The sequence below is a fragment of the Xenopus tropicalis genome, chromosome 6, assembly GCF_000004195.4.
Source record: "Xenopus tropicalis strain Nigerian chromosome 6, UCB_Xtro_10.0, whole genome shotgun sequence".
NCBI lineage: Eukaryota > Metazoa > Chordata > Amphibia > Anura > Pipidae > Xenopus > Xenopus tropicalis.
The window spans coordinates 154,388,161-154,410,587 of NC_030682.2; the positions used below are offsets into that span (position 1 = coordinate 154,388,161).

At 53.8% G+C, this 22,427-nt stretch overlaps 1 protein-coding gene across 3 annotated transcripts in view; it reads left to right on the forward strand.

Annotated features, from left to right (window-relative positions):
• The window catches only part of wdr97 (WD repeat domain 97), a 115,386-nt gene that overhangs the window by 36,932 nt on the left and 56,027 nt on the right, over nucleotides 1–22,427 (forward strand). For all 3 annotated transcript variants that reach the window (XM_031904102.1, XM_031904103.1, XM_031904104.1), the window contains exons 2-6: nucleotides 11,868–11,960; nucleotides 13,518–14,107; nucleotides 14,913–15,034; nucleotides 16,142–16,763; nucleotides 20,577–20,725. In XM_031904102.1, coding sequence (XP_031759962.1) covers nucleotides 11,868–11,960; nucleotides 13,518–14,107; nucleotides 14,913–15,034; nucleotides 16,142–16,763; nucleotides 20,577–20,725 — 1,576 coding nt within the window. The remainder of the gene's footprint in view (nucleotides 1–11,867; nucleotides 11,961–13,517; nucleotides 14,108–14,912; nucleotides 15,035–16,141; nucleotides 16,764–20,576; nucleotides 20,726–22,427) is intronic.

Below are 22,427 nucleotides of genomic sequence, written 5' to 3' on the forward strand. Positions count from 1 at the left end.
AGTAACAGTGTATGACCCAACCCTCAGATCCCCAGTAACAGCGCGTGACCCAACCCTCAGATCCCCAGTAACAGCGCGTGACCCAACCCTCAGATCCCCAGTAACAGTGTATGACCCAACCCTCAGATCCCCAGTAACAGTGTATGACCCAACCCTCAGATCCCCAGTAACAGTGTATGACCCAACCCTCAGATCCCCAGTAACAGTGTATGACCCAACCCTCAGATCCCCAGTAACAGTGTATGACCCAACCCTCAGATCCCCAGTAACAGCGCGTGACCCAACCCTCAGATCCCCAGTAACAGCGCGTTACCCAACCCTCAGATCCCCAGTAACAGTGTATGACCCAACCCTCAGATCCCCAGTAACAGCGCGTGACCCAACACTCAGATCCCCAGTAACAGCGCGTGACCCAACCCTCAGATCCCCAGTAACAGCGCGTGACCCAACCCTCAGATCCCCAGTAACAGCGCGTGACCCAACCCTCAGATCCCCAGTAACAGTGTGTGACCCAACCCTCAGATCCCCAGTAACAGTGTATGACCCAACCTTCAGATCCCCAGTAACAGTGTATGACCCAACCCTCAGATCCCCAGTAACAGTGTATGACCCAATCCTCAGATTCCCTGTAACAGAGTATGACCCAACCCTCAGATCCCAGTAACAGTGTATGACCCCACCCTCAGATCCCCAGTAACAGTGTATGACCCAATCCTCAGATTCCCAGTAACAGTGTATGACCCAACCCTCAGATCCCCAGTAACAGTGTATGACCCAACCCTCAGATCCCCAGTAACAGTGTATGACCCAACCCTCAGATCCCCAGTAACAGCGCGTGACCCAACCCTCAGATCCCCAGTAACAGCGCGTGACCCAACCCTCAGATCCCCAGTAACAGTGTATGACCCAACCCTCAGATCCCCAGTAACAGCGCGTGACCCAACACTCAGATCCCCAGTAACAGCGCGTGACCCAACCCTCAGATCCCCAGTAACAGCGCGTGACCCAACCCTCAGATCCCCAGTAACAGCGCGTGACCCAACCCTCAGATCCCCAGTAACAGTGTGTGACCCAACCCTCAGATCCCCAGTAACAGTGTATGACCCAACCTTCAGATCCCCAGTAACAGTGTATGACCCAACCCTCAGATCCCCAGTAACAGTGTATGACCCAATCCTCAGATTCCCTGTAACAGAGTATGACCCAACCCTCAGATCCCCAGTAACAGTGTATGACCCCACCCTCAGATTCCCAGTAACAGCGCGTGACCCAACCCTCAGATCCCCAGTAACAGCGCGTGACCCAACCCTCAGATCCCCAGTAACAGTGTATGACCCTATCCTCAGATCCCCAGTCACAGCGCGTGACCCCACCCTCAGATCCCCAGTCACAGCGCGGGACCCAACCCTCAGATCCCAGTAACAGTGTATGACCCAACCCTCAGATCCCCAGTAACAGTGTATGACCCCACCCTCAGATCCCCAGTAACAGCGCGTGACCCCACCCTCAGATCCCCAGTAACAGCGCGTGACCCCATCCTCAGATCCCCAGTAACAGTGTATGACTTAACCCTCAGATTCCCAGTAACAGTGTATGACCCAACCCTCAGATCCCCAGTAACAGTGTATGACCCAACCCTCAGATCCCCAGTAACAGCGCGTGACCCAACCCTCAGATTCCCAGTAACAGCGCGTGACCCAACCCTCAGATCCCCAGTAACAGTGTATGACCCAACCCTCAGATCCCCAGTAACAGTGTATGACCCAACCCTCAGATCCCCAGTAACAGTGTATGACCCAACCCTCAGATCCCCAGTAACAGTGTATGACCCAACCCTCAGATCCCCAGTAACAGCGCGTGACCCAACCCTCAGATCCCCAGTAACAGCGCGTGACCCAACCCTCAGATCCCCAGTAACAGTGTATGACCCAACCCTCAGATCCCCAGTAACAGTGTATGACCCAACCCTCAGATCCCCAGTAACAGTGTATGACCCAACCCTCAGATCCCCAGTAACAGTGTATGACCCAACCCTCAGATCCCCAGTAACAGTGTATGACCCAACCCTCAGATCCCCAGTAACAGCGCGTGACCCAACCCTCAGATCCCCAGTAACAGCGCGTTACCCAACCCTCAGATCCCCAGTAACAGTGTATGACCCAACCCTCAGATCCCCAGTAACAGCGCGTGACCCAACACTCAGATCCCCAGTAACAGCGCGTGACCCAACCCTCAGATCCCCAGTAACAGCGCGTGACCCAACCCTCAGATCCCCAGTAACAGCGCGTGACCCAACCCTCAGATCCCCAGTAACAGTGTGTGACCCAACCCTCAGATCCCCAGTAACAGTGTATGACCCAACCTTCAGATCCCCAGTAACAGTGTATGACCCAACCCTCAGATCCCCAGTAACAGTGTATGACCCAATCCTCAGATTCCCTGTAACAGAGTATGACCCAACCCTCAGATCCCCAGTAACAGTGTATGACCCCACCCTCAGATCCCCAGTAACAGTGTATGACCCAATCCTCAGATTCCCAGTAACAGTGTATGACCCAACCCTCAGATCCCCAGTAACAGTGTATGACCCAACCCTCAGATCCCCAGTAACAGTGTATGACCCAACCCTCAGATCCCCAGTAACAGCGCGTGACCCAACCCTCAGATCCCCAGTAACAGCGCGTTACCCAACCCTCAGATCCCCAGTAACAGTGTATGACCCAACCCTCAGATCCCCAGTAACAGCGCGTGACCCAACACTCAGATCCCCAGTAACAGCGCGTGACCCAACCCTCAGATCCCCAGTAACAGCGCGTGACCCAACCCTCAGATCCCCAGTAACAGCGCGTGACCCAACCCTCAGATCCCCAGTAACAGTGTGTGACCCAACCCTCAGATCCCCAGTAACAGTGTATGACCCAACCCTCAGATCCCCAGTAACAGTGTATGACCCAACCCTCAGATCCCCAGTAACAGTGTATGACCCAATCCTCAGATTCCCTGTAACAGAGTATGACCCAACCCTCAGATCCCCAGTAACAGTGTATGACCCCACCCTCAGATTCCCAGTAACAGCGCGTGACCCAACCCTCAGATCCCCAGTAACAGCGCGTGACCCAACCCTCAGATCCCCAGTAACAGTGTATGACCCTATCCTCAGATCCCCAGTAACAGCGCGTGACCCCACCCTCAGATACCCAGTAACAGCGCGTGACCCAACCCTCAGATCCCCAGTAACAGTGTATGACCCAACCCTCAGATCCCCAGTAACAGTGTATGACCCAACCCTCAGATCCCCAGTAACAGTGTATGACCCCACCCTCAGATCCCCAGTAACAGCGCGTGACCCCACCCTCAGATCCCCAGTAACAGCGCGTGACCCCATCCTCAGATCCCCAGTAACAGTGTATGACTTTACCCTCAGATTCCCAGTAACAGTGTATGACCCAACCCTCAGATCCCCAGTAACAGTGTATGACCCAACCCTCAGATCCCCAGTAACAGCGCGTGACCCAACCCTCAGATCCCCAGTAACAGCGCGTGACCCAACCCTCAGATCCCCAGTAACAGTGTATGACCCAACCCTCAGATCCCCAGTAACAGTGTATGACCCAACCCTCAGATCCCCAGTAACAGTGTATGACCCAACCCTCAGATCCCCAGTAACAGTGTATGACCCAACCCTCAGATCCCCAGTAACAGCGCGTGACCCAACCCTCAGATCCCCAGTAACAGCGCGTGACCCAACCCTCAGATCCCCAGTAACAGTGTATGACCCCACCCTCAGATCCCCAGTAACAGTGTATGACCCAACCCTCAGATCCCCAGTAACAGTGTATGACCCAACCCTCAGATCCCCAGTAACAGTGTATGACCCAACCCTCAGATCCCCAGTAACAGTGTATGACCCAACCCTCAGATCCCCAGTAACAGCGCGTGACCCAACCCTCAGATCCCCAGTAACAGCGCGTTACCCAACCCTCAGATCCCCAGTAACAGTGTATGACCCAACCCTCAGATCCCCAGTAACAGCGCGTGACCCAACACTCAGATCCCCAGTAACAGCGCGTGACCCAACCCTCAGATCCCCAGTAACAGCGCGTGACCCAACCTCAGATCCCCAGTAACAGCGCGTGACCCAACCCTCAGATCCCCAGTAACAGTGTGTGACCCAACCCTCAGATCCCCAGTAACAGTGTATGACCCAACCTTCAGATCCCCAGTAACAGTGTATGACCCAACCCTCAGATCCCCAGTAACATTGTATGACCCAATCCTCAGATTCCCTGTAACAGAGTATGACCCAACCCTCAGATCCCCAGTAACAGTGTATGACCCCACCCTCAGATCCCCAGTAACAGTGTATGACCCAATCCTCAGATTCCCAGTAACAGTGTATGACCCAACCCTCAGATCCCCAGTAACAGTGTATGACCCAACCCTCAGATCCCCAGTAACAGTGTATGACCCAACCCTCAGATCCCCAGTAACAGCGCGTGACCCAACCCTCAGATCCCCAGTAACAGCGCGTTACCCAACCCTCAGATCCCCAGTAACAGTGTATGACCCAACCCTCAGATCCCCAGTAACAGCGCGTGACCCAACACTCAGATCCCCAGTAACAGCGCGTGACCCAACCCTCAGATCCCCAGTAACAGCGCGTGACCCAACCCTCAGATCCCCAGTAACAGCGCGTGACCCAACCCTCAGATCCCCAGTAACAGTGTGTGACCCAACCCTCAGATCCCCAGTAACAGTGTATGACCCAACCTTCAGATCCCCAGTAACAGTGTATGACCCAACCCTCAGATCCCCAGTAACAGTGTATGACCCAATCCTCAGATTCCCTGTAACAGAGTATGACCCAACCCTCAGATCCCCAGTAACAGTGTATGACCCCACCCTCAGATTCCCAGTAACAGCGCGTGACCCAACCCTCAGATCCCCAGTAACAGTGTATGACCCAACCCTCAGATCCCCAGTAACAGTGTATGACCCTATCCTCAGATCCCCAGTAACAGCGCGTGACCCCACCCTCAGATACCCAGTAACAGCGCGTGACCCAACCCTCAGATCCCCAGTAACAGTGTATGACCCAACCCTCAGATCCCCAGTAACAGTGTATGACCCAACCCTCAGATCCCAGTAACAGTGTATGACCCCACCCTCAGATCCCCAGTAACAGCGCGTGACCCCACCCTCAGATCCCCAGTAACAGCGCGTGACCCCATCCTCAGATCCCCAGTAACAGTGTATGACTTAACCCTCAGATTCCCAGTAACAGTGTATGACCCAACCCTCAGATCCCCAGTAACAGTGTATGACCCAACCCTCAGATCCCCAGTAACAGCGCGTGACCCAACCCTCAGATTCCCAGTAACAGCGCGTGACCCAACCCTCAGATCCCCAGTAACAGTGTATGACCCAACCCTCAGATCCCCAGTAACAGTGTATGACCCAACCCTCAGATCCCCAGTAACAGTGTATGACCCAACCTCAGATCCCCAGTAACAGTGTATGACCCAACCCTCAGATCCCCAGTAACAGCGCGTGACCCAACCCTCAGATCCCCAGTAACAGCGCGTGACCCAACCCTCAGATCCCCAGTAACAGTGTATGACCCCACCCTCAGATCCCCAGTAACAGTGTATGACCCAACCCTCAGATCCCCAGTAACAGTGTATGACCCAACCCTCAGATCCCCAGTAACAGTGTATGACCCAACCCTCAGATCCCCAGTAACAGTGTATGACCCAACCCTCAGATCCCCAGTAACAGCGCGTGACCCAACCCTCAGATCCCCAGTAACAGCGCGTTACCCAACCCTCAGATCCCCAGTAACAGTGTATGACCCAACCCTCAGATCCCCAGTAACAGCGCGTGACCCAACACTCAGATCCCCAGTAACAGCGCGTGACCCAACCCTCAGATCCCAGTAACAGCGCGTGACCCAACCCTCAGATCCCCAGTAACAGCGCGTGACCCAACCCTCAGATCCCCAGTAACAGTGTGTGACCCAATCCTCAGATCCCCAGTAACAGTGTATGACCCAACCTTCAGATCCCCAGTAACAGTGTATGACCCAACCCTCAGATCCCCAGTAACAGTGTATGACCCAATCCTCAGATTCCCTGTAACAGAGTATGACCCAACCCTCAGATCCCCAGTAACAGTGTATGACCCCACCCTCAGATCCCCAGTAACAGTGTATGACCCAATCCTCAGATTCCCAGTAACAGTGTATGACCCAACCCTCAGATCCCCAGTAACAGTGTATGACCCAACCCTCAGATCCCCAGTAACAGTGTATGACCCAACCCTCAGATCCCCAGTAACAGCGCGTGACCCAACCCTCAGATCCCCAGTAACAGCGCGTTACCCAACCCTCAGATCCCCAGTAACAGTGTATGACCCAACCCTCAGATCCCCAGTAACAGCGCGTGACCCAACACTCAGATCCCCAGTAACAGCGCGTGACCCAACCCTCAGATCCCCAGTAACAGCGCGTGACCCAACCCTCAGATCCCCAGTAACAGCGCGTGACCCAACCCTCAGATCCCCAGTAACAGTGTGTGACCCAACCCTCAGATCCCCAGTAACAGTGTATGACCCAACCTTCAGATCCCCAGTAACAGTGTATGACCCAACCCTCAGATCCCCAGTAACAGTGTATGACCCAATCCTCAGATTCCCTGTAACAGAGTATGACCCAACCCTCAGATCCCCAGTAACAGTGTATGACCCCACCCTCAGATTCCCAGTAACAGCGCGTGACCCAACCCTCAGATCCCCAGTAACAGCGCGTGACCCAACCCTCAGATCCCCAGTAACAGTGTATGACCCTATCCTCAGATCCCCAGTAACAGCGCGTGACCCCACCCTCAGATACCCAGTAACAGCGCGTGACCCAACCCTCAGATCCCCAGTAACAGTGTATGACCCAACCCTCAGATCCCCAGTAACAGTGTATGACCCAACCCTCAGATCCCCAGTAACAGTGTATGACCCAACCCTCAGATCCCCAGTAACAGTGTATGACCCAACCCTCAGATTCCCAGTAACAGTGTATGACCCAACCCTCAGATCCCCAGTAACAGAGTATGACCCCACCCTCTGATCCCCAGTAACAGCGCGTGACCCAACCCTCAGATTCCCAGTAACAGTGTATGACCCAACCCTCAGATCCCCAGTAACAGCGCGTGACCCAACCCTCAGATCCCCAGTAACAGTGTATGACCCAACCCTCAGATCCCCAGTAACAGCGCGCGACCCAACCCTCAGATCCCCAGTAACAGTGTATGACCCAACCCTCAGATCCCCAGTAACAGTGTATGACCCAACCCTCAGATCCCCAGTAACAGCGCGTGACCCAACCCTCAGATTCCCAGTAACAGCGCGTGACCCAACCCTCAGATCCCCAGTAACAGTGTATGACCCAACTCTCAGATCCCCAGTAACAGCGCGTTACCCAACCCTCAGATTCCCAGTAACAGTGCGTGACCCAACCCTCAGATCCCCAGTAACAGTGTATGACCCAACCCTCAGATCCCCAGTAACAGCGCGTGACCCCACCCTCAGATCCCCAGTAACAGCGCGTGACCCAACCCTCAGATCCCCAGTAACAGAGCGTGACCCAACCCTCAGATCCCCAGTAACAGCGCGTTACCCCACCCTCAGATCCCCATTAACAGTGTATGACCCAAATCTCAGATCCCCAGTAACAGAGCGTGACCCAACCCTCAGATCCCCAGTAACAGCGCGTTACCCCACCCTCAGATCCCCAGTAACAGTGTATGACCCAACCCTCAGATCCCCAGTAACAGCGCGTTACCCCACCCTCAGATCCCCAGTAACAGCGCGTGACCCAACCCTCAGATCCCCAGTAACAGTGTATGACCCAACCCTCAGATTCCCTGTTACAGTGTATGACCCAACCCTCAGATCCCCAGTTACAGTGTATGACCCCACCCTCAGATCCCCAGTAACAGCGCGTGACCCAACCCTCAGATCCCCAGTAACAGTATATGACCCAACCCTCAGGTCCCCAGTAACAGTGTATGACCCAACCCTCAGATTCCCAGTAACAGTGTATGACCCAACCCTCAGATTCCCAGTAACAGTGTATGACCCCACCCTCAGATCCCCAGTAACAGTGTATGACCCAACCCTCAGATCCCCAGTAACAGCGCGTGACCCAACCCTCAGATCCCCAGTAACAGTGTGTGACCCAACCCTCAGATCCCCAGTAACAGTGTATGACCCATCCCTCAGATCCCCAGTAACAGTGTATGACCCAACCCTCAGATCCCCAGTAACAGTGTATGACCCCACCCTCAGATCCCCAGTAACAGCGCGTGACCCAACCCTCAGATCCCCAGTAACAGTGTATGACCCAACCCTCAGATCCCCAGTAACAGTGTATGACTCCACCCTCAGATCCCCAGTAACAGTGTATGACCCAACCCTCAGATCCCCAGTAACAGCGCATGACCCAACCCTCAGATCCCCAGTAACAGCGCGTGACCCAACCCTCAGATCCCCAGTAACAGCGCGTGACCCAACCCTCAGATCCCCAGTAACAGCGCGTGACCCCACCCTCAGATCCCCAGTAACAGTGTATGACCCAACCCTCAGATCCCCAGTAACAGTGTATGACCCAACCCTCAGATCCCCAGTAACAGTGTATGACCCAACCCTCAGATCCCCAGTAACAGCGCGTGACCCAACCCTCAGATCCCCAGTAACAGCGCGTGACCCAACCCTCAGATCCCCAGTAACAGCGCGTTACCCAACCCTCAGATTCCCAGTAACAGCGCGTGACCCAACCCTCAGATCCCCAGTAACAGTGTATGACCCAACCCTCAGATCCCTAGTCACAGCGCATGACCCAACCCTCAGATCCCCATTAACAGTGTATGACCCAACCCTCAGATCCCCACTAACAGCGCGTCACCCAACCCTCAGATCCCCAGTAACAGTGCATGACCCAACCCTCAGATCCCCAGTAACAGTGCGTGACCCAACCCTCAGATCCCCAGTAACAGTGTATGACCCAACCCTCAGATTCCCAGTAACAGCGCATGACCCAACCCTCATATCCCCAGTAACAGTTTATGACCCAACCCTCAGATCCCCAGTAACAGTGCGTGACCCAACCCTCAGATCCCCAGTAACAGTGTATGACCCAACCCTCAGATCCCCAGTAACAGCGCGTGACCCAACCCTCAGATCCCCAGTAACAGCGCATGACCCAACCCTCAGATCCCCAGTAACAGTGTATGACCAACCCTCAGATCCCCAGTAACAGCGCATGACCCAACCCTCAGATCCCCAGTAACAGTGTATGACCCAACCCTCAGATCCCCAGTAACAGCGCGTAACCCCACCCTCAGATCCCCAGTAACAGTGTATGACCCAACCCTCAGATCCCCAGTAACAGCGCATGACCCAACCCTCAGATCCCCAGTAACAGAGCGTGACCCAACCCTCAGATCCCCAGTAACAGTGTATGACCCAACCCTCAGATTCCCAGTAACAGCGCGTGACCCAACCCTCAGATTCCCAGTAACAGCGCGTGACCCAACCCTCAGATCCCCAGTAACAGTGTATGACCCAACCCTCAGATCCCCAGTAACAGCGCGTGACCCAACCCTCAGATCCCCAGTAACAGCGCGTGACCCAACCCTCAGATTCCCAGTAACAGCGCGTGACCCAACCCTCAGAATTCCAGTAACAGCGCGTGACCCAACCCTCAGATCCCCAGTAACAGTGTATGACCCAACCCTCAGATCCCCAGTAACAGCGCATGACCCAACCCTCAGATCCCCAGTAACAGTGTATGACCCAACCCTCAGATCCTCACTAACAGCGCATGACCCAACCCTCAGATCCCCAGTAACAGTGTATGACCCAACCCTCAGATCCCCAGTAACAGCGCGTGACCCCACCCTCAGATCCCCAGTAACAGTGTATGACCCAACCCTCAGATCCCCAGTAACAGTGTATGACCCAACCCTCAGATCCCCAGTAACAGTGTATGACCCAACCCTCAGATTCCCTGTAACAGAGTATGACCCAACCCTCAGATCCCCAGTAACAGTGTATGACCCAACCCTCAGATCCCCAGCAACAGTGTATGACCCAACCCTCAGATCCCCAGTAACAGCGCGTGACCCAACCCTCAGATCCCCAGTAACAGCGCGTGACCCAACCCTCAGATCCCCAGTAACAGCGCGTGACCCAACCCTCAGATCCCCAGTAACAGCGCATGACCCAACCCTCAGATCCCCAGTAACAGTGTATGACCCAACCCTCAGATCCCCAGTAACAGCGCATGACCCAACCCTCAGATCCCCAGTAACAGTGTATGACCCAACCCTCAGATCCCCAGTAACAGTGTATGACCCAACCCTCAGATCCCCAGTACAGCGCGTGACCCAACCCTCAGATCCCCAGTAACAGCGCCTGACCCCAACCCTCAGATCCCCAGTAACAGTGTATGACCCAACCCTCAGATCCCCAGTAACAGTGTATGACCCAACCCTCAGATTCCCAGTAACAGAGCGTGACCCAACCCTCAGATCCCCAGTAACAGTGTATGACCCAACCCTCAGATTCCCAGTAACAGCGCGTGACCCCACACTCAGATCCCCGGTAACAGCGCGTGACCCAACCCTCAGATCCCCAGTAACAGCACGTTACCCAACCCTCAGATTCCCAGTAACAGCGCGTGACCCAACCCTCAGATCCCCAGTAACAGTGTATGACCCAACCCTCAGATCCCCAGTAACAGCGCGTGACCCAACCCTCAGATTCCCAGTAACATTGCGTGACCCAACCCTCAGATTCCCAGTAACAGCGCGTGACCCAACCCTCAGATCCCCAGTAACAGTGTATGACCCAACCCTCAGATCCCCAGTAACAGCGCGTGACCCAACCCTCAGATCCCCAGTAACAGCGCGTGACCCAACCCTCAGATTCCCAGTAACAGCGCGTGACCCAACCCTCAGATTCCCAGTAACAGCGCGTGACCCAACCCTCAGATCCCCAGTAACAGTGTATGACCCAACCCTTAGATCCCCAGTAACAGTATTTTCCCTGATACTAATGGGGTTCCCCACTTTGAGACAAATACACTCTGAAACATGGAATTAGATGCCATTTGGGTCGACCCATCCCACTTAACCTTAGATAAAATAAAAGTTATGTTTGAATTATTTATTAATTTGAAACAGTCAGAAATAACGAACAAAGGGAAAATAAGCGCAAAACAGATGTAGGTGAAACATATAGTTAGGAACCCCAGGATTTCTGTGGCCCCAACATTCCGCTCTCTCAGGTCTCTGAGGTGTCAGGACTCCCAGCTCCTTCCAACTGAATGGCGCACTGGTCATGTGATTTACACCTGGGAGAGCAAGGCAACTTGCTTGTACTTACCATTAGGAAGGAGCCCAGTAATTAGCCCCAGTGCCCAGTCAGATTTACCATGAAGAGGGCGGCTTTTCTCCTTTTCCAAATTGATTCTAATGTAGCCCCTAACATACGTTTCACTTCAATATACGGAATTTTAAGGCAAATGGAATCCTGACTCGTTGCCATTTAAACCAAAAGCCAACCTACCAATGACAAGGCACATTTTGATTGGGGGAGTGAAGTCGTAGTCACCTGACCAGGTGATGGTCCCTAACTACATGCCAAAGGGATAAGTGTGTTACCAACTGTAGAGCCAATGGCATTGTGTAGAGCGCGTACGGAGGGCCACATGCGGTTGGGCTTGCTTCCTATTGGTCTGATTATTTGTGCAAAGAGTAAAAGCTGTTCCCCTGTATTGAGCTCCATGGAAAGTAACGTCCACCTCCGCCTTGTAGGGAATGGAGACAAGAGCAGAGAAGAACCGGAAGGGAAGGGCGCTGTATTTGTGGGCTCGTCTTAGGGACGGAGTACGAAGCACCGTGTATAAGGTAAGTGGTGCTGTGTAACCGAGCCCCTCCCACGTAGGTCACATGTTCTTCTTTCTCACACTCTCAGTACAGACTGAATTACTTGGGGCTCAGAAACCCCAATGGAAGTGGGAGGTTTAGTTTGCCCAGTAGTTTAGCCCCATTCCAGTAGAACCAGATCCATTGAGTGAATGCATCCCAGGAGTACGAGCCCCTTTCCTCTCTGCTCCATACAATTGTTACCTGGGGGTAACTGTGGGTGCAAGGAATAATACCCATGATGCACCTTGGCCAATGCCTCCCCGACCCACGTGTAGGAGGAATGAACATCACGTTCCCTACATTTAGTAGAGTGGTTGCATCTCCACGGTTGGGTGGTTCGGGGACCCTGTCAGTTGAAGTCTTTTTCTTTGGTTGCATCTCCACGGTTGGGTGGGTCGGGGACCCCGTCAGTTGAAGTGTTTTTCTTTGGTTGCATCTCCACGGTTGGGTGGGTCGGGGACCCTGTCAGTTGAAATCTTTTTCTTTGGTTGCATCTCCACGGTTGGGTGGGTCGGGGACCCTTTCAGTTGAAGTGTTTTTCTTTGGTTGTATCTCCACGGTTGGGTGGGTCAGGGACCCTTTCAATTGAAGTGCTTTTCTTTGGTTGCATCTCCATGGTTGGGTGGGTCGGGGACCCCGTCAGTTGATGTCTTTTTCTTTGGTTGCATCTCCACGGTTGGGTGGGTCGGGGACCCTTTCAGTTGAAGTGTTTTTCTTTGGTTGTATCTCCACGGTTGGGTGGGTCGGGGACCCTTTCAATTGAAGTGTTTTTCCTTGGTTGCATCTCCACGGTTGGGTGGGTCAGGGACCCCGTCAGTTGAAGACTTTTTCTTTGGTTGTATCTCCACGGTTGGGTGGGTCGGGGACCCTGTCAGTTGATCTATTTTTCTTTGGTTGCATCTCCACGGTTGGGTGGGTCGGGGACCCTTTCAATTGAAGTGTTTTCCTTGGTTGCATCTCCACGGTTGGGTGGGTCGGGGACCCCGTCAGTTGAAGACTTTTTCTTTGGTTGTATCTCCACGGTTGGGTGGGTCGGGGACCCTGTCAGTTGATCTATTTTTCTTTGGTTGCATCTCCACGGTTGGGTGGGTCGGGGACCCTGTCAGTTGAAGTGTTTTTCTTTGGTTGCATCTCCACGGTTGGGTGGGTCGGGGACCCTGTCAGTTGAATACTTTTTCTTTGGTTGCATCTCCACGGTTGGGTGGGTCAGGGACCCCGTCAGTTGAAGTGTTTTTCTTTGGTTGCATCTCCACGGTTGGGTGGGTCGGGACCCTGTCAGTTGAATACTTTTTCTTTGGTTGCATCTCCACGGTTGGGTGGGTCAGGGACCCCGTCAGTTGAAGTGTTTTTCTTTGGTTGCATCTCCACGGTTGGGTGGGTCAGGGACCCCGTCAGTTGAAGTGTTTTTCTTTGGTTGCATCTCCACGGTTGGGTGGGTCGGGGACCCTGTCAGTTGAATACTTTTTCTTTGGTTGCATCTCCACGGTTGGGTGGGTCGGGGACCCCGTCAGTTGAAGTCTTTTTCTTTGCCTACAGATGAGAAGAGCGGATCCCCAGCCACAGACTATTGGCCACGGACTGCAGCTCGTATGCCACTTGCCCTTTCGCAGAGCTCTGAGAGGGATCACTTGGGTCTCCCAGCAGAACCTCTTGCTTTCCCTGGATTCGGATGGACTGATCCGGCAGCACCATACGGATGGGAGGGTACAGGCTTGTGCCCAGGCTTCCCTGCCACTGTGTGGGCTCCTGTATGCGTGGCACAGCCAGAAGCTAGTGGCTTGGGCCCATCAGGAACTGCGAGTGCTGGACACAACTCTTACCCCACTTACTGTATGCAGGGTGGCCCGGGGGGTCTTCTGCTGTGTGTACAACCCAGGAAGGGACCAGCTGCTCACTGGGGGGACTGGGGGGGTACAATTATGGGCCTTCAGCGAGGGCTCGTGGCACCTAACTTGCAAGCAGGTTTTAAAAGAAGGACTGAAGGAGACAGATAGGGTTAATATTATTGCCCTGGACACGGCCGCGCCACTGGCACATACGTGTTTTGCTGTGTGTGGGGCAGGCGTGTGGGAGTATGACCTGGGGCACGGAGAACTCCGGCGGGTGTGGAACAACCTTCACCTGAGGTAAGTTGTGGGTAGGAATGAAGGTCTTTAGGGTGGGGCAACAGACTCCTCCCACATTTGGGGAGATAGTGGCATATTCTATAAGGTGTCAGGCCCTATTACATACTGCCAGGGGGTCCCCAGAAATATAATAACCATTCCAAAGCCTGTAGCCCCCCCAGGATCCCACTGGGGCTGTTATTCCAGGGGTCTCCGTATTGTGCCCCATAAAGGGACTAACACTGGGGTATCCCCCATTCCAGGGGTCTCCGTATTGTGCCCCATAAAGGGACTAACACCGGGGTATCCCCCATTCCAGGGGTCTCCGTATTGTGCCCCATAAAGGGACTAACACCGGGGTATCCCCCATTCCAGGGGTCTCCGTATTGTGCCCCATAAAGGGACTAACACCGGGGTATCCCCCATTCCAGGGGTCTCCGTATTGTGCCCCATAAAGAGACTAACACCGGGGTATCCCCCATTCCAGGGGTCTCCGTATTGTGCCCCATAAAGGGACTAACACCGGGGTATCCCCCATTCCAGGGGTCTCCGTATTGTGCCCCATAAAGGGACTAACACCGGGGTATCCCCCATTCCAGGGGTCTCCGTATTGTGCCCCATAAAGAGACTAACACCGGGGTATCCCCCATTCCAGGGGTCTCCGTATTGTGCCCCATAAAGGGACTAACACCGGGGTATCCCCCATTCCAGGGGTCTCCGTATTGTGCCCCATAAAGGGACTAACACCGGGGTATCCCCCATTCCAGGGGTCTCCGTATTGTGCCCCATAAAGGGACTAACACCAGGGTATCCCCCATTCCAACAGACCAATCACTGGGCTCATTTACTCCCAATCTCGTCAGACTCTAATTACGGCTTCCAGAGAGGGGACCATCAAACTCTGGGGCAAATCAGCAGAACTGAAAGGTGTTTGTGTGGCGCACACAGGTGAGTCTGCCCGTCTGTCACTTCCCCCCATTCCCTCCGCCATTTTACTTCCTCTACCCCCCCAGTCTCTCCCCCAGTCTCTCTCTCCCCAGTCTCTCTGCCCCAGTCTCTCTGCCCCAATGTATCTCCCCCAGTCTCTCTGCCCCAGTCTCTCCCCCAGTCTCTCTGCCCCAATGTATCTCCCCCTGTCTCTCTGCCCCAATGTATCTCCCCCTGTCTCTCTGCCCCAGTCTCTCCCCCAGTCTCTCTGCCCCAATGTATCTCCCCCGTCTCTCTGCCCCAGTCTCTCCCCCAGTCTCTCTGCCCCAGTCTCTCCCCCAGTCTCTCTGCCCCAGTCTCTCCCCCAGTCTCTCTGCCCCAATGTATCTCCCCCTGTCTCTCTGCCCCAATGGATCTCCCCCTGTCTCTCTGCCCCAGTCTCTCCCCCAGTCTCTCTGCCCCAGTCTCTCTCTCCCCCAGTCTCTCTCTCCCCAGTCTCTCTCCCCCAGTCTCTCTCTCCCCAGTCTCTCTGCCCCAGTCTCTCTGCCCCAATGTATCTCCCCCAGTCTCTCTGCCCCAGTCTCCCCCCCAGTCTCTCTGCCCCAATGTATCTCCCCCTGTCTCTCTGCCCCAGTCTCTCCCCCAGTCTCTCTGCCCCAGTCTCTCCCCCAGTCTCTCTGCCCCAGTCTCTCCCCCAGTCTCTCTGCCCCAATGTATCTCCCCCTGTCTCTCTGCCCCAATGTATCTCCCCCTGTCTCTCTGCCCCAGTCTCTCTCCCCCAGTCTCTCTGCCCCAGTCTCTCTCCCCCAGTCTCTCTGCCCCAGTCTCTCTCCCCCAGTCTCTCTGCCCCAGTCTCTCTGCCCCAGTCTCTCTGCCCCAGTCTCTCTGCCCCAATGTATCTCCCCCAGTCTCTCTGCCCCAATGTATCTCCCCCAGTCTCTCTGCCCCAATGTATCTCCCCCTGTCTCTCTGCCCCAGTCTCTCCCCCTGTCTCTCTGCCCCAGTCTCTCCCCCAGTCTCTCTGCCCCAGGCTGCTGTCCCTTTCCCCCCTCGCCCCTCACAGCTTATGGTGTGAGTGTGACCCCCTGGCCTGCAGTCTCACTGGCACACTTTGCTGTCTCTCTGTAGGCCCAGTCACGGCTCTCTCATTCAGTTCTTCCGGGCGCTACTTTCTCTCCGGCTCAGAAGACCGGACTGTGCGTACGTGGGACTTGGAGACTCAGGAGCAGGTTGGGGAGCAGGTTCTGGCCCAGCCGGTTCTTGGGTTGGAGACGTTCCGGGCTGATGGAAAATTCTTGGTCTCTCGCTCTGAGTTCTGCTTGGATTTGTGGCAAATACAGAACCTTTACCAGTACCACACCCCCCTGGGGGCGAGTGTGACAGACATGAAAGTGAGTGGGGGGCAGTTTGTGCCCAGAGTTGCCTGTCTGTGCTCGGACTCGGCCGTCAGGCTGGTGGCTACTGGCACGGGGCAATTACTCTCCAGCCTTGCCCTAGATGGCCCATTGGCCATAGAGTTCTGCCCTCACACGGAGAGTGTCTATGTCCTTCTGAAGAATGGAGACCTCCTTAGGGCCAGCTCTGTGGGGAGCCCCATGGGGGTCAGGAACACCCTGAGGGTCGGCTCTTCCCAAGCCCCTCCCCTGTGCCTCAGCCTGTACTGCGCCATCGCCGACCAACAGAGCGCTGATTGGATAGAAATGGGGAGAGAGAGAGAGCGCCAATTTACATCCGACGGAGGCAAAAACAGGTGAGTCTGGGGCAGAAACACTGTGTGATATTAAAGGGGAAATATCCCTCCCCTGTGGGACATGGGCTCAGTCAGTTGGGGGGGGGGGTAAGTAGATATAAATATACAGGTATTATTGTTACACACACAGAGCTGATCCCTCAGATTGATAGGAACCCTGATACTGTGTGTGTGTGATATTAAAGGGGAAATATCCCTCCCCTGTGGGACATGGGCTCAGTCAGTTGGGGGGGGGGGGTAAGTAGATATAAATATACAGGTATTATTGTTACACACACAGAGCTGATCCCTCAGATTGATAGGAACCCTGATACTGTGTGTGTGTGATATTAAAGGGGAAATATCCCTCCCCTGTGGGACATGGGCTCAGTCAGTTGGGGGGGGGGGTAAGTAGATATAAATATACAGGTATTATTGTTACACACACAGAGCTGATCCCTCAGATTGATAGGAACCCTGATACTGTGTGTGTGTGATATTAAAGGGGAAATATCCCTCCCCTGTGGGACATGGGCTCAGTCAGTTGGGGGGGGGTAAGTAGATATAAATATACAGGTATTATTGTTACACACACTAGGGTTGCCATCTCTGCCCATGGGGAAAAAAAACAGGAAACGGGGTGGGCAGTGACATCATGGGGCGGGGCTATGACAGATCACCTGATTCCACTGGCTGAAAGAAAGCTATTATACTCTGACTCATTTAAACTGAAGAAGCCGCTCGGATGAGTGGTGAAACGTTTTCAAGAAAAAACTCAGAAAAGTCCAGTTGTTTTAGACTTAATTCTACTAGATACTGTATACTCTGACATACCATTTCTCCACCCCCCTTAGGCTCACAGTGTAATCCAACCCCTCCCTCACCTTGTTCTATTCTGAAGTGATGCATTCTGGGACTTAAAGGCCCTGTGCTGCCCAGACAATCTGTGCCCCACCCACTATGCAAAGCAGAAAGTCCCAAAATGCATCATTTCACAAAGGAAGAAGGTGAGGGAGGGGTTGGATTACACTGTGAGCCTAAGGGGGTGGTCCCAGCAAGCACACAGACAAACTGTCATGGTTTCCCTCAGTGGAGTCAGATCTGTAGAATAAATACATTTATATCCATGTTTGTATGTTCCGATTCCTTGTAATAAACTGCTCCTAAACCTGAAGGAACCACAGCGACGGGAGGAGAGACGTTTCCCCAGAGCTAAAGTGAAACAGCTTATATATACATCAGCCCCTGCCCCAGTGAGCTTGCACTCTAACGACCCTATGCCATTCCCATCAGCCCCTGCCCCAGTGAGCTTGCACTCTAACGACCCTATCACATTCCCATCAGCCCCTGCCCCAGTGAGCTTGCACTCTAACGACCCTATCCCATTCCCATCAGTCCCTGCCCCAATGAGCTTGCACTCTAACGGCCCTATCAAATTCCCATCAGCCCCTGCCCCAGTGAGCTTGCACTCTAACGACCCTATCCCATTCCCATCAGTCCCTGCCCCAATGAGCTTGCACTCTAACGGCCCTATCCCATCAGCCCCTGCCCCAGTGAGCTTGCACTCAAACGACCCTATGCCATTCCCATCAGCCCCTGCCCCAGTGAGCTTGCACTCTAACGACCCTATCCCATTCCCATCAGCCCCTGCCCCAGTGAGCTTGCACTCTAACGGCCCTATCCCATCAGCCCCTGCCCCAGTGAGCTTGCACTCTAATGACCCTATCCCATTCCCATCAGCCCCTGCCCCAGTGAGCTTGCACTCTAACGGCCCTATCCCATCAGCCCCTGCCCCAGTGAGCTTGCACTCTAACGACCCTATCCCATTCCCATCAGCCCCTGCCCCAGTGAGCTTGCACTCTAACGGCCCTATCCCATCAGCCCCTGCCCCAGTGAGCTTGCACTCAAACGACCCTATCCCATTCCCATCAGCCCCTGCCCCAGTGAGCTTGCACTCTAAGGTCCCTATCACATTCCCATCAGCCCCTGCCCCAGTGAGCTTACAATCTAAGGTCCCTATCACATTCCCATCAGCCCCTGCCCCAGTGAGCTTACAATCTAAGGTCCCTATCACATTCCCATCAGTCCCTGCCTCAGTGAGCTTACACTCTAACGGCCCTATCCCATTCCCATCAGCCCCTGCCCCAGTGAGCTTACAATCTAAGGTCCCTATCACATTCCCATCAGTCCCTGCCCCAGTGAGCTTACACTCTAAGGTCCCTATCCCATTCCCATCAGTCCCTGCCCCAGTGGAGCTTACAATCTAAGGTCCCTATCACATTCCCATCAGTCCCTGCCCCAATGAGCTTACAATCTAAGGTCCCTATCACATTCCCATCAGCCCCTGCCCCAGTGAGCTTGCACTCTAACGACCCTATCCCATTCCCATCAGCCCCTGCCCCAGTGAGCTTGCACTCTAACGGCCCTATCCCATCAGCCCCTGCCCCAGTGAGCTTGCACTCTAACGACCCTATCCCATTCCCATCAGCCCCTGCCCCAGTGAGCTTGCACTCTAACGGCCCTATCCCATTCCCATCAGCCCCTGCCCCAGTGAGCTTGCACTCTAACGGCCCTATCCCATCAGCCCCTGCCCCAGTGAGCTTGCACTCTAACGACCCTATCCCATTCCCATCAGCCCCTGCCCCAGTGAGCTTGCACTCTAACGGCCCTATCCCATCAGCCCCTGCCCCAGTGAGCTTGCACTCAAACGACCCTATCCCATTCCCATCAGCCCCTGCCCCAGTGAGCTTGCACTCTAAGGTCCCTATCACATTCCCATCAGCCCCTGCCCCAGTGAGCTTACAATCTAAGGTCCCTATCACATTCCCATCAGCCCCTGCCCCAGTGAGCTTACAATCTAAGGTCCCTATCACATTCCCATCAGTCCCTGCCTCAGTGAGCTTACACTCTAACGGCCATATCCCATTCCCATCAGCCCCTGCCCCAGTGAGCTTACAATCTAAGGTCCCTATCACATTCCCATCAGTCCCTGCCCCAGTGAGCTTACACTCTAAGGTCCCTATCCCATTCCCATCAGTCCCTGCCCCAGTGGAGCTTACAATCTAAGGTCCCTATCACATTCCCATCAGTCCCTGCCCCAATGAGCTTACAATCTAAGGTCCCTATCACATTCCCATCAGTCCCTGCCCCAGTGAGCTTACAATCTAAGGTCCCTATCACATTCCCATCAGCCCCTACCCCAATGAGCTTACAATCTAAGGTCCCTATCACATTCGCATCAGTCCCTGTCCCAGTGAGCTTACAATCTAAGGTTCCTATCACATTCCCATCAGTCCCTGCCCCAGTGAGCTTACAATCTAAGGTCCCTATCACATTCTCATCAACCCCTGCCCCAGTGAGCTTTCACTGTAATGGCCCTATCACATTCCCATCAGCCCCTGCCCCAGTGAGCTTACACTCTAAGGTCCCTATCACATTCCCATCAGTCCCTGCCCCAGTGGAGCTTACAATCTAAGGCCCCTATCACATTCCCATCAGTCCCTGCCCCAGTGAGCTTACAATCTAAGTTCCCTATCACATTCCCATCAGTCCCTGCCCCAGTGAGCTTACAATCTAAGGTCCCTATCCCATTCCCATCAGCCCCTGCCCCAGTGAGCTTACAATCTAAGGTCCCTATCCCATTCCCATCAGTCCCTGCCCCAGTGAGCTTACAATCTAAGGTCCCTATCCCATTCCCATCAGTCCCTGCCCCAGTGAGCTTACAATCTAAGGTCCATATCACATTCCCATCAGTCCCTGCCCCAGTGAGCTTACACTCTAAGGTATATGTTTCCATTAGTGAGTTGTCTCACAGTTTATGACTTCCCTCTCCAGGTTTCTCCCTGTGATTGGCCTGGATGATGGCACCATTAGTGTGTGTGACTGGTACCCCAGCAGGGTATTGTGCCAGCTGAAGGCTCACAGCCCAGCGAGAGTGACATCGCTCATGTCCAGTCCAGAGAACAGCTTTGTTCTATCTGCGGGTAAGTACTCCCTGAGGGGAAATGCTTGGGTCTAGAAAGGCAAATCTTGCTAATGGGGGATTTAATTACCCAGATACTGACTGGGGCAACAGTACCACCGGGGCAGTTAATAAGAATAAGTTTATAAACTGTTACAGGGCAATTTTATGGCACAGGTTGTTGGGGAACCAACCAGAACTCATACTGTACTGGATCTAGTGATTGACCCAGAACCTATAGCAAATGTGGTACCAGAACCCTTGGGTAATAAACTGGGAACAGTAATGATGACACCCATTTCTGTTCTGTGTTTTTAGCAGAAACCCTAATGCCCCGATCTCTGCCCTGAAGCGCTGCCCTCAAGGGACTGCAAATTCAGAGGCTTTATTGCCCCAGTGTGTATTTGTTTTTTGCCCCAAAAATCACATGACATAACATTAGGGTCACGTCATGTGATTTTTGGGGCAAAAACGAATACACACTGGGGCAACAAAGCCTCTGAATTTGCAGTTGAGGGCAGCGCTTCAGGGCAGAGATTGGGGCATTAGGGTTTCTGCTAAAAACACAGAACAGAAATGGGTGTCATCATTACTCTTCCCAGTTTATTCTCCTATGGAGGGAATGTGAGGGGTTAATGACCCTCCCTATTTGGGGTAACTCAGTTAATAGGAAAGAAGAGGAAGGCATTTTATAACTACAAGTCAGGGGAGACAGAAGCTGCATTCAGGGAATATAAATACTACAACAAATGGTGTAAATCAGCAATCAGGAAAGCAAAGATAGAAAATGGGGAGCTGATTGTGGCACAGGCTAAGACTAACCCCACAATATTCTTAAGTATAGTAATAGTAAAGATGCAGGCTGAAAGTGTGGCTTCACTAAATAATGGCAATTATGTGGTTATGCCGGATACAGAAAAGACAGAAATGCTTAATCAGTTGTTTTCTTCAGTGTATACAGTAAAGGGGCCAGAGATTCCAGACCCACCTGATAGGGGCACTTATGGCTCAGCTTAGTCTAGTTATTTGACGGTCTTTTAAGGGACAAGATTATTCAGGATTATGTTCTGGAGAATTGCATTATGGGTAGGAATCAGCATGGCTTTATGAAGGGCATGTCAGACCAATTTGATTGCTTTTCATGACAAGGTAAGTCAGAGTGGGGGTGCAGTAGTCAGACAGTGGGGGGAGCAGTAGTCAGACAGTGGGGGGAGCAGTAGTCAGACAGTGGCGGGAGCAGTAGTCAGACAGTGGGGGGGAGCAGTAGTCAGACAGTGGGGGGAGCAGTAGTCAGACAGTGGGGGTACAGTAGTCAGAGAGTGGGGCAGCAGTAGTCAGACAGTGAGGGTGCAGTAGTCAGACAGTGGGGGGAGCAGTAGTCAGACAGTGGTGGTGCAGTAGTCAGACAGTGGGGGGAGCAGTAGTCGGACAGTGGAGGTGCAGTAGTCAGACAGTGGGGGGTGCAGTAGTCAGACAGTGGGGGGAGCAGTAGTCAGACAGTGGGGGGAGCAGTAGTCAGACAGTGGGGGGTGCAGTAGTCAGACAGTGGGGGGTGCAGTAGTCAGACAGTGGGGGGTGCAGTAGTCAGACAGTGGGGGGAGCAGTAGTCAGACAGTGGGGGGAGCAGTAGTCAGACAGTGGGGGTGCAGTAGTCAGAGAGTGGGGCAGCAGTAGTCAGACAGTGAGGGTGCAGTAGTCAGACAGTGGGGGGGAGCAGTAGTCAG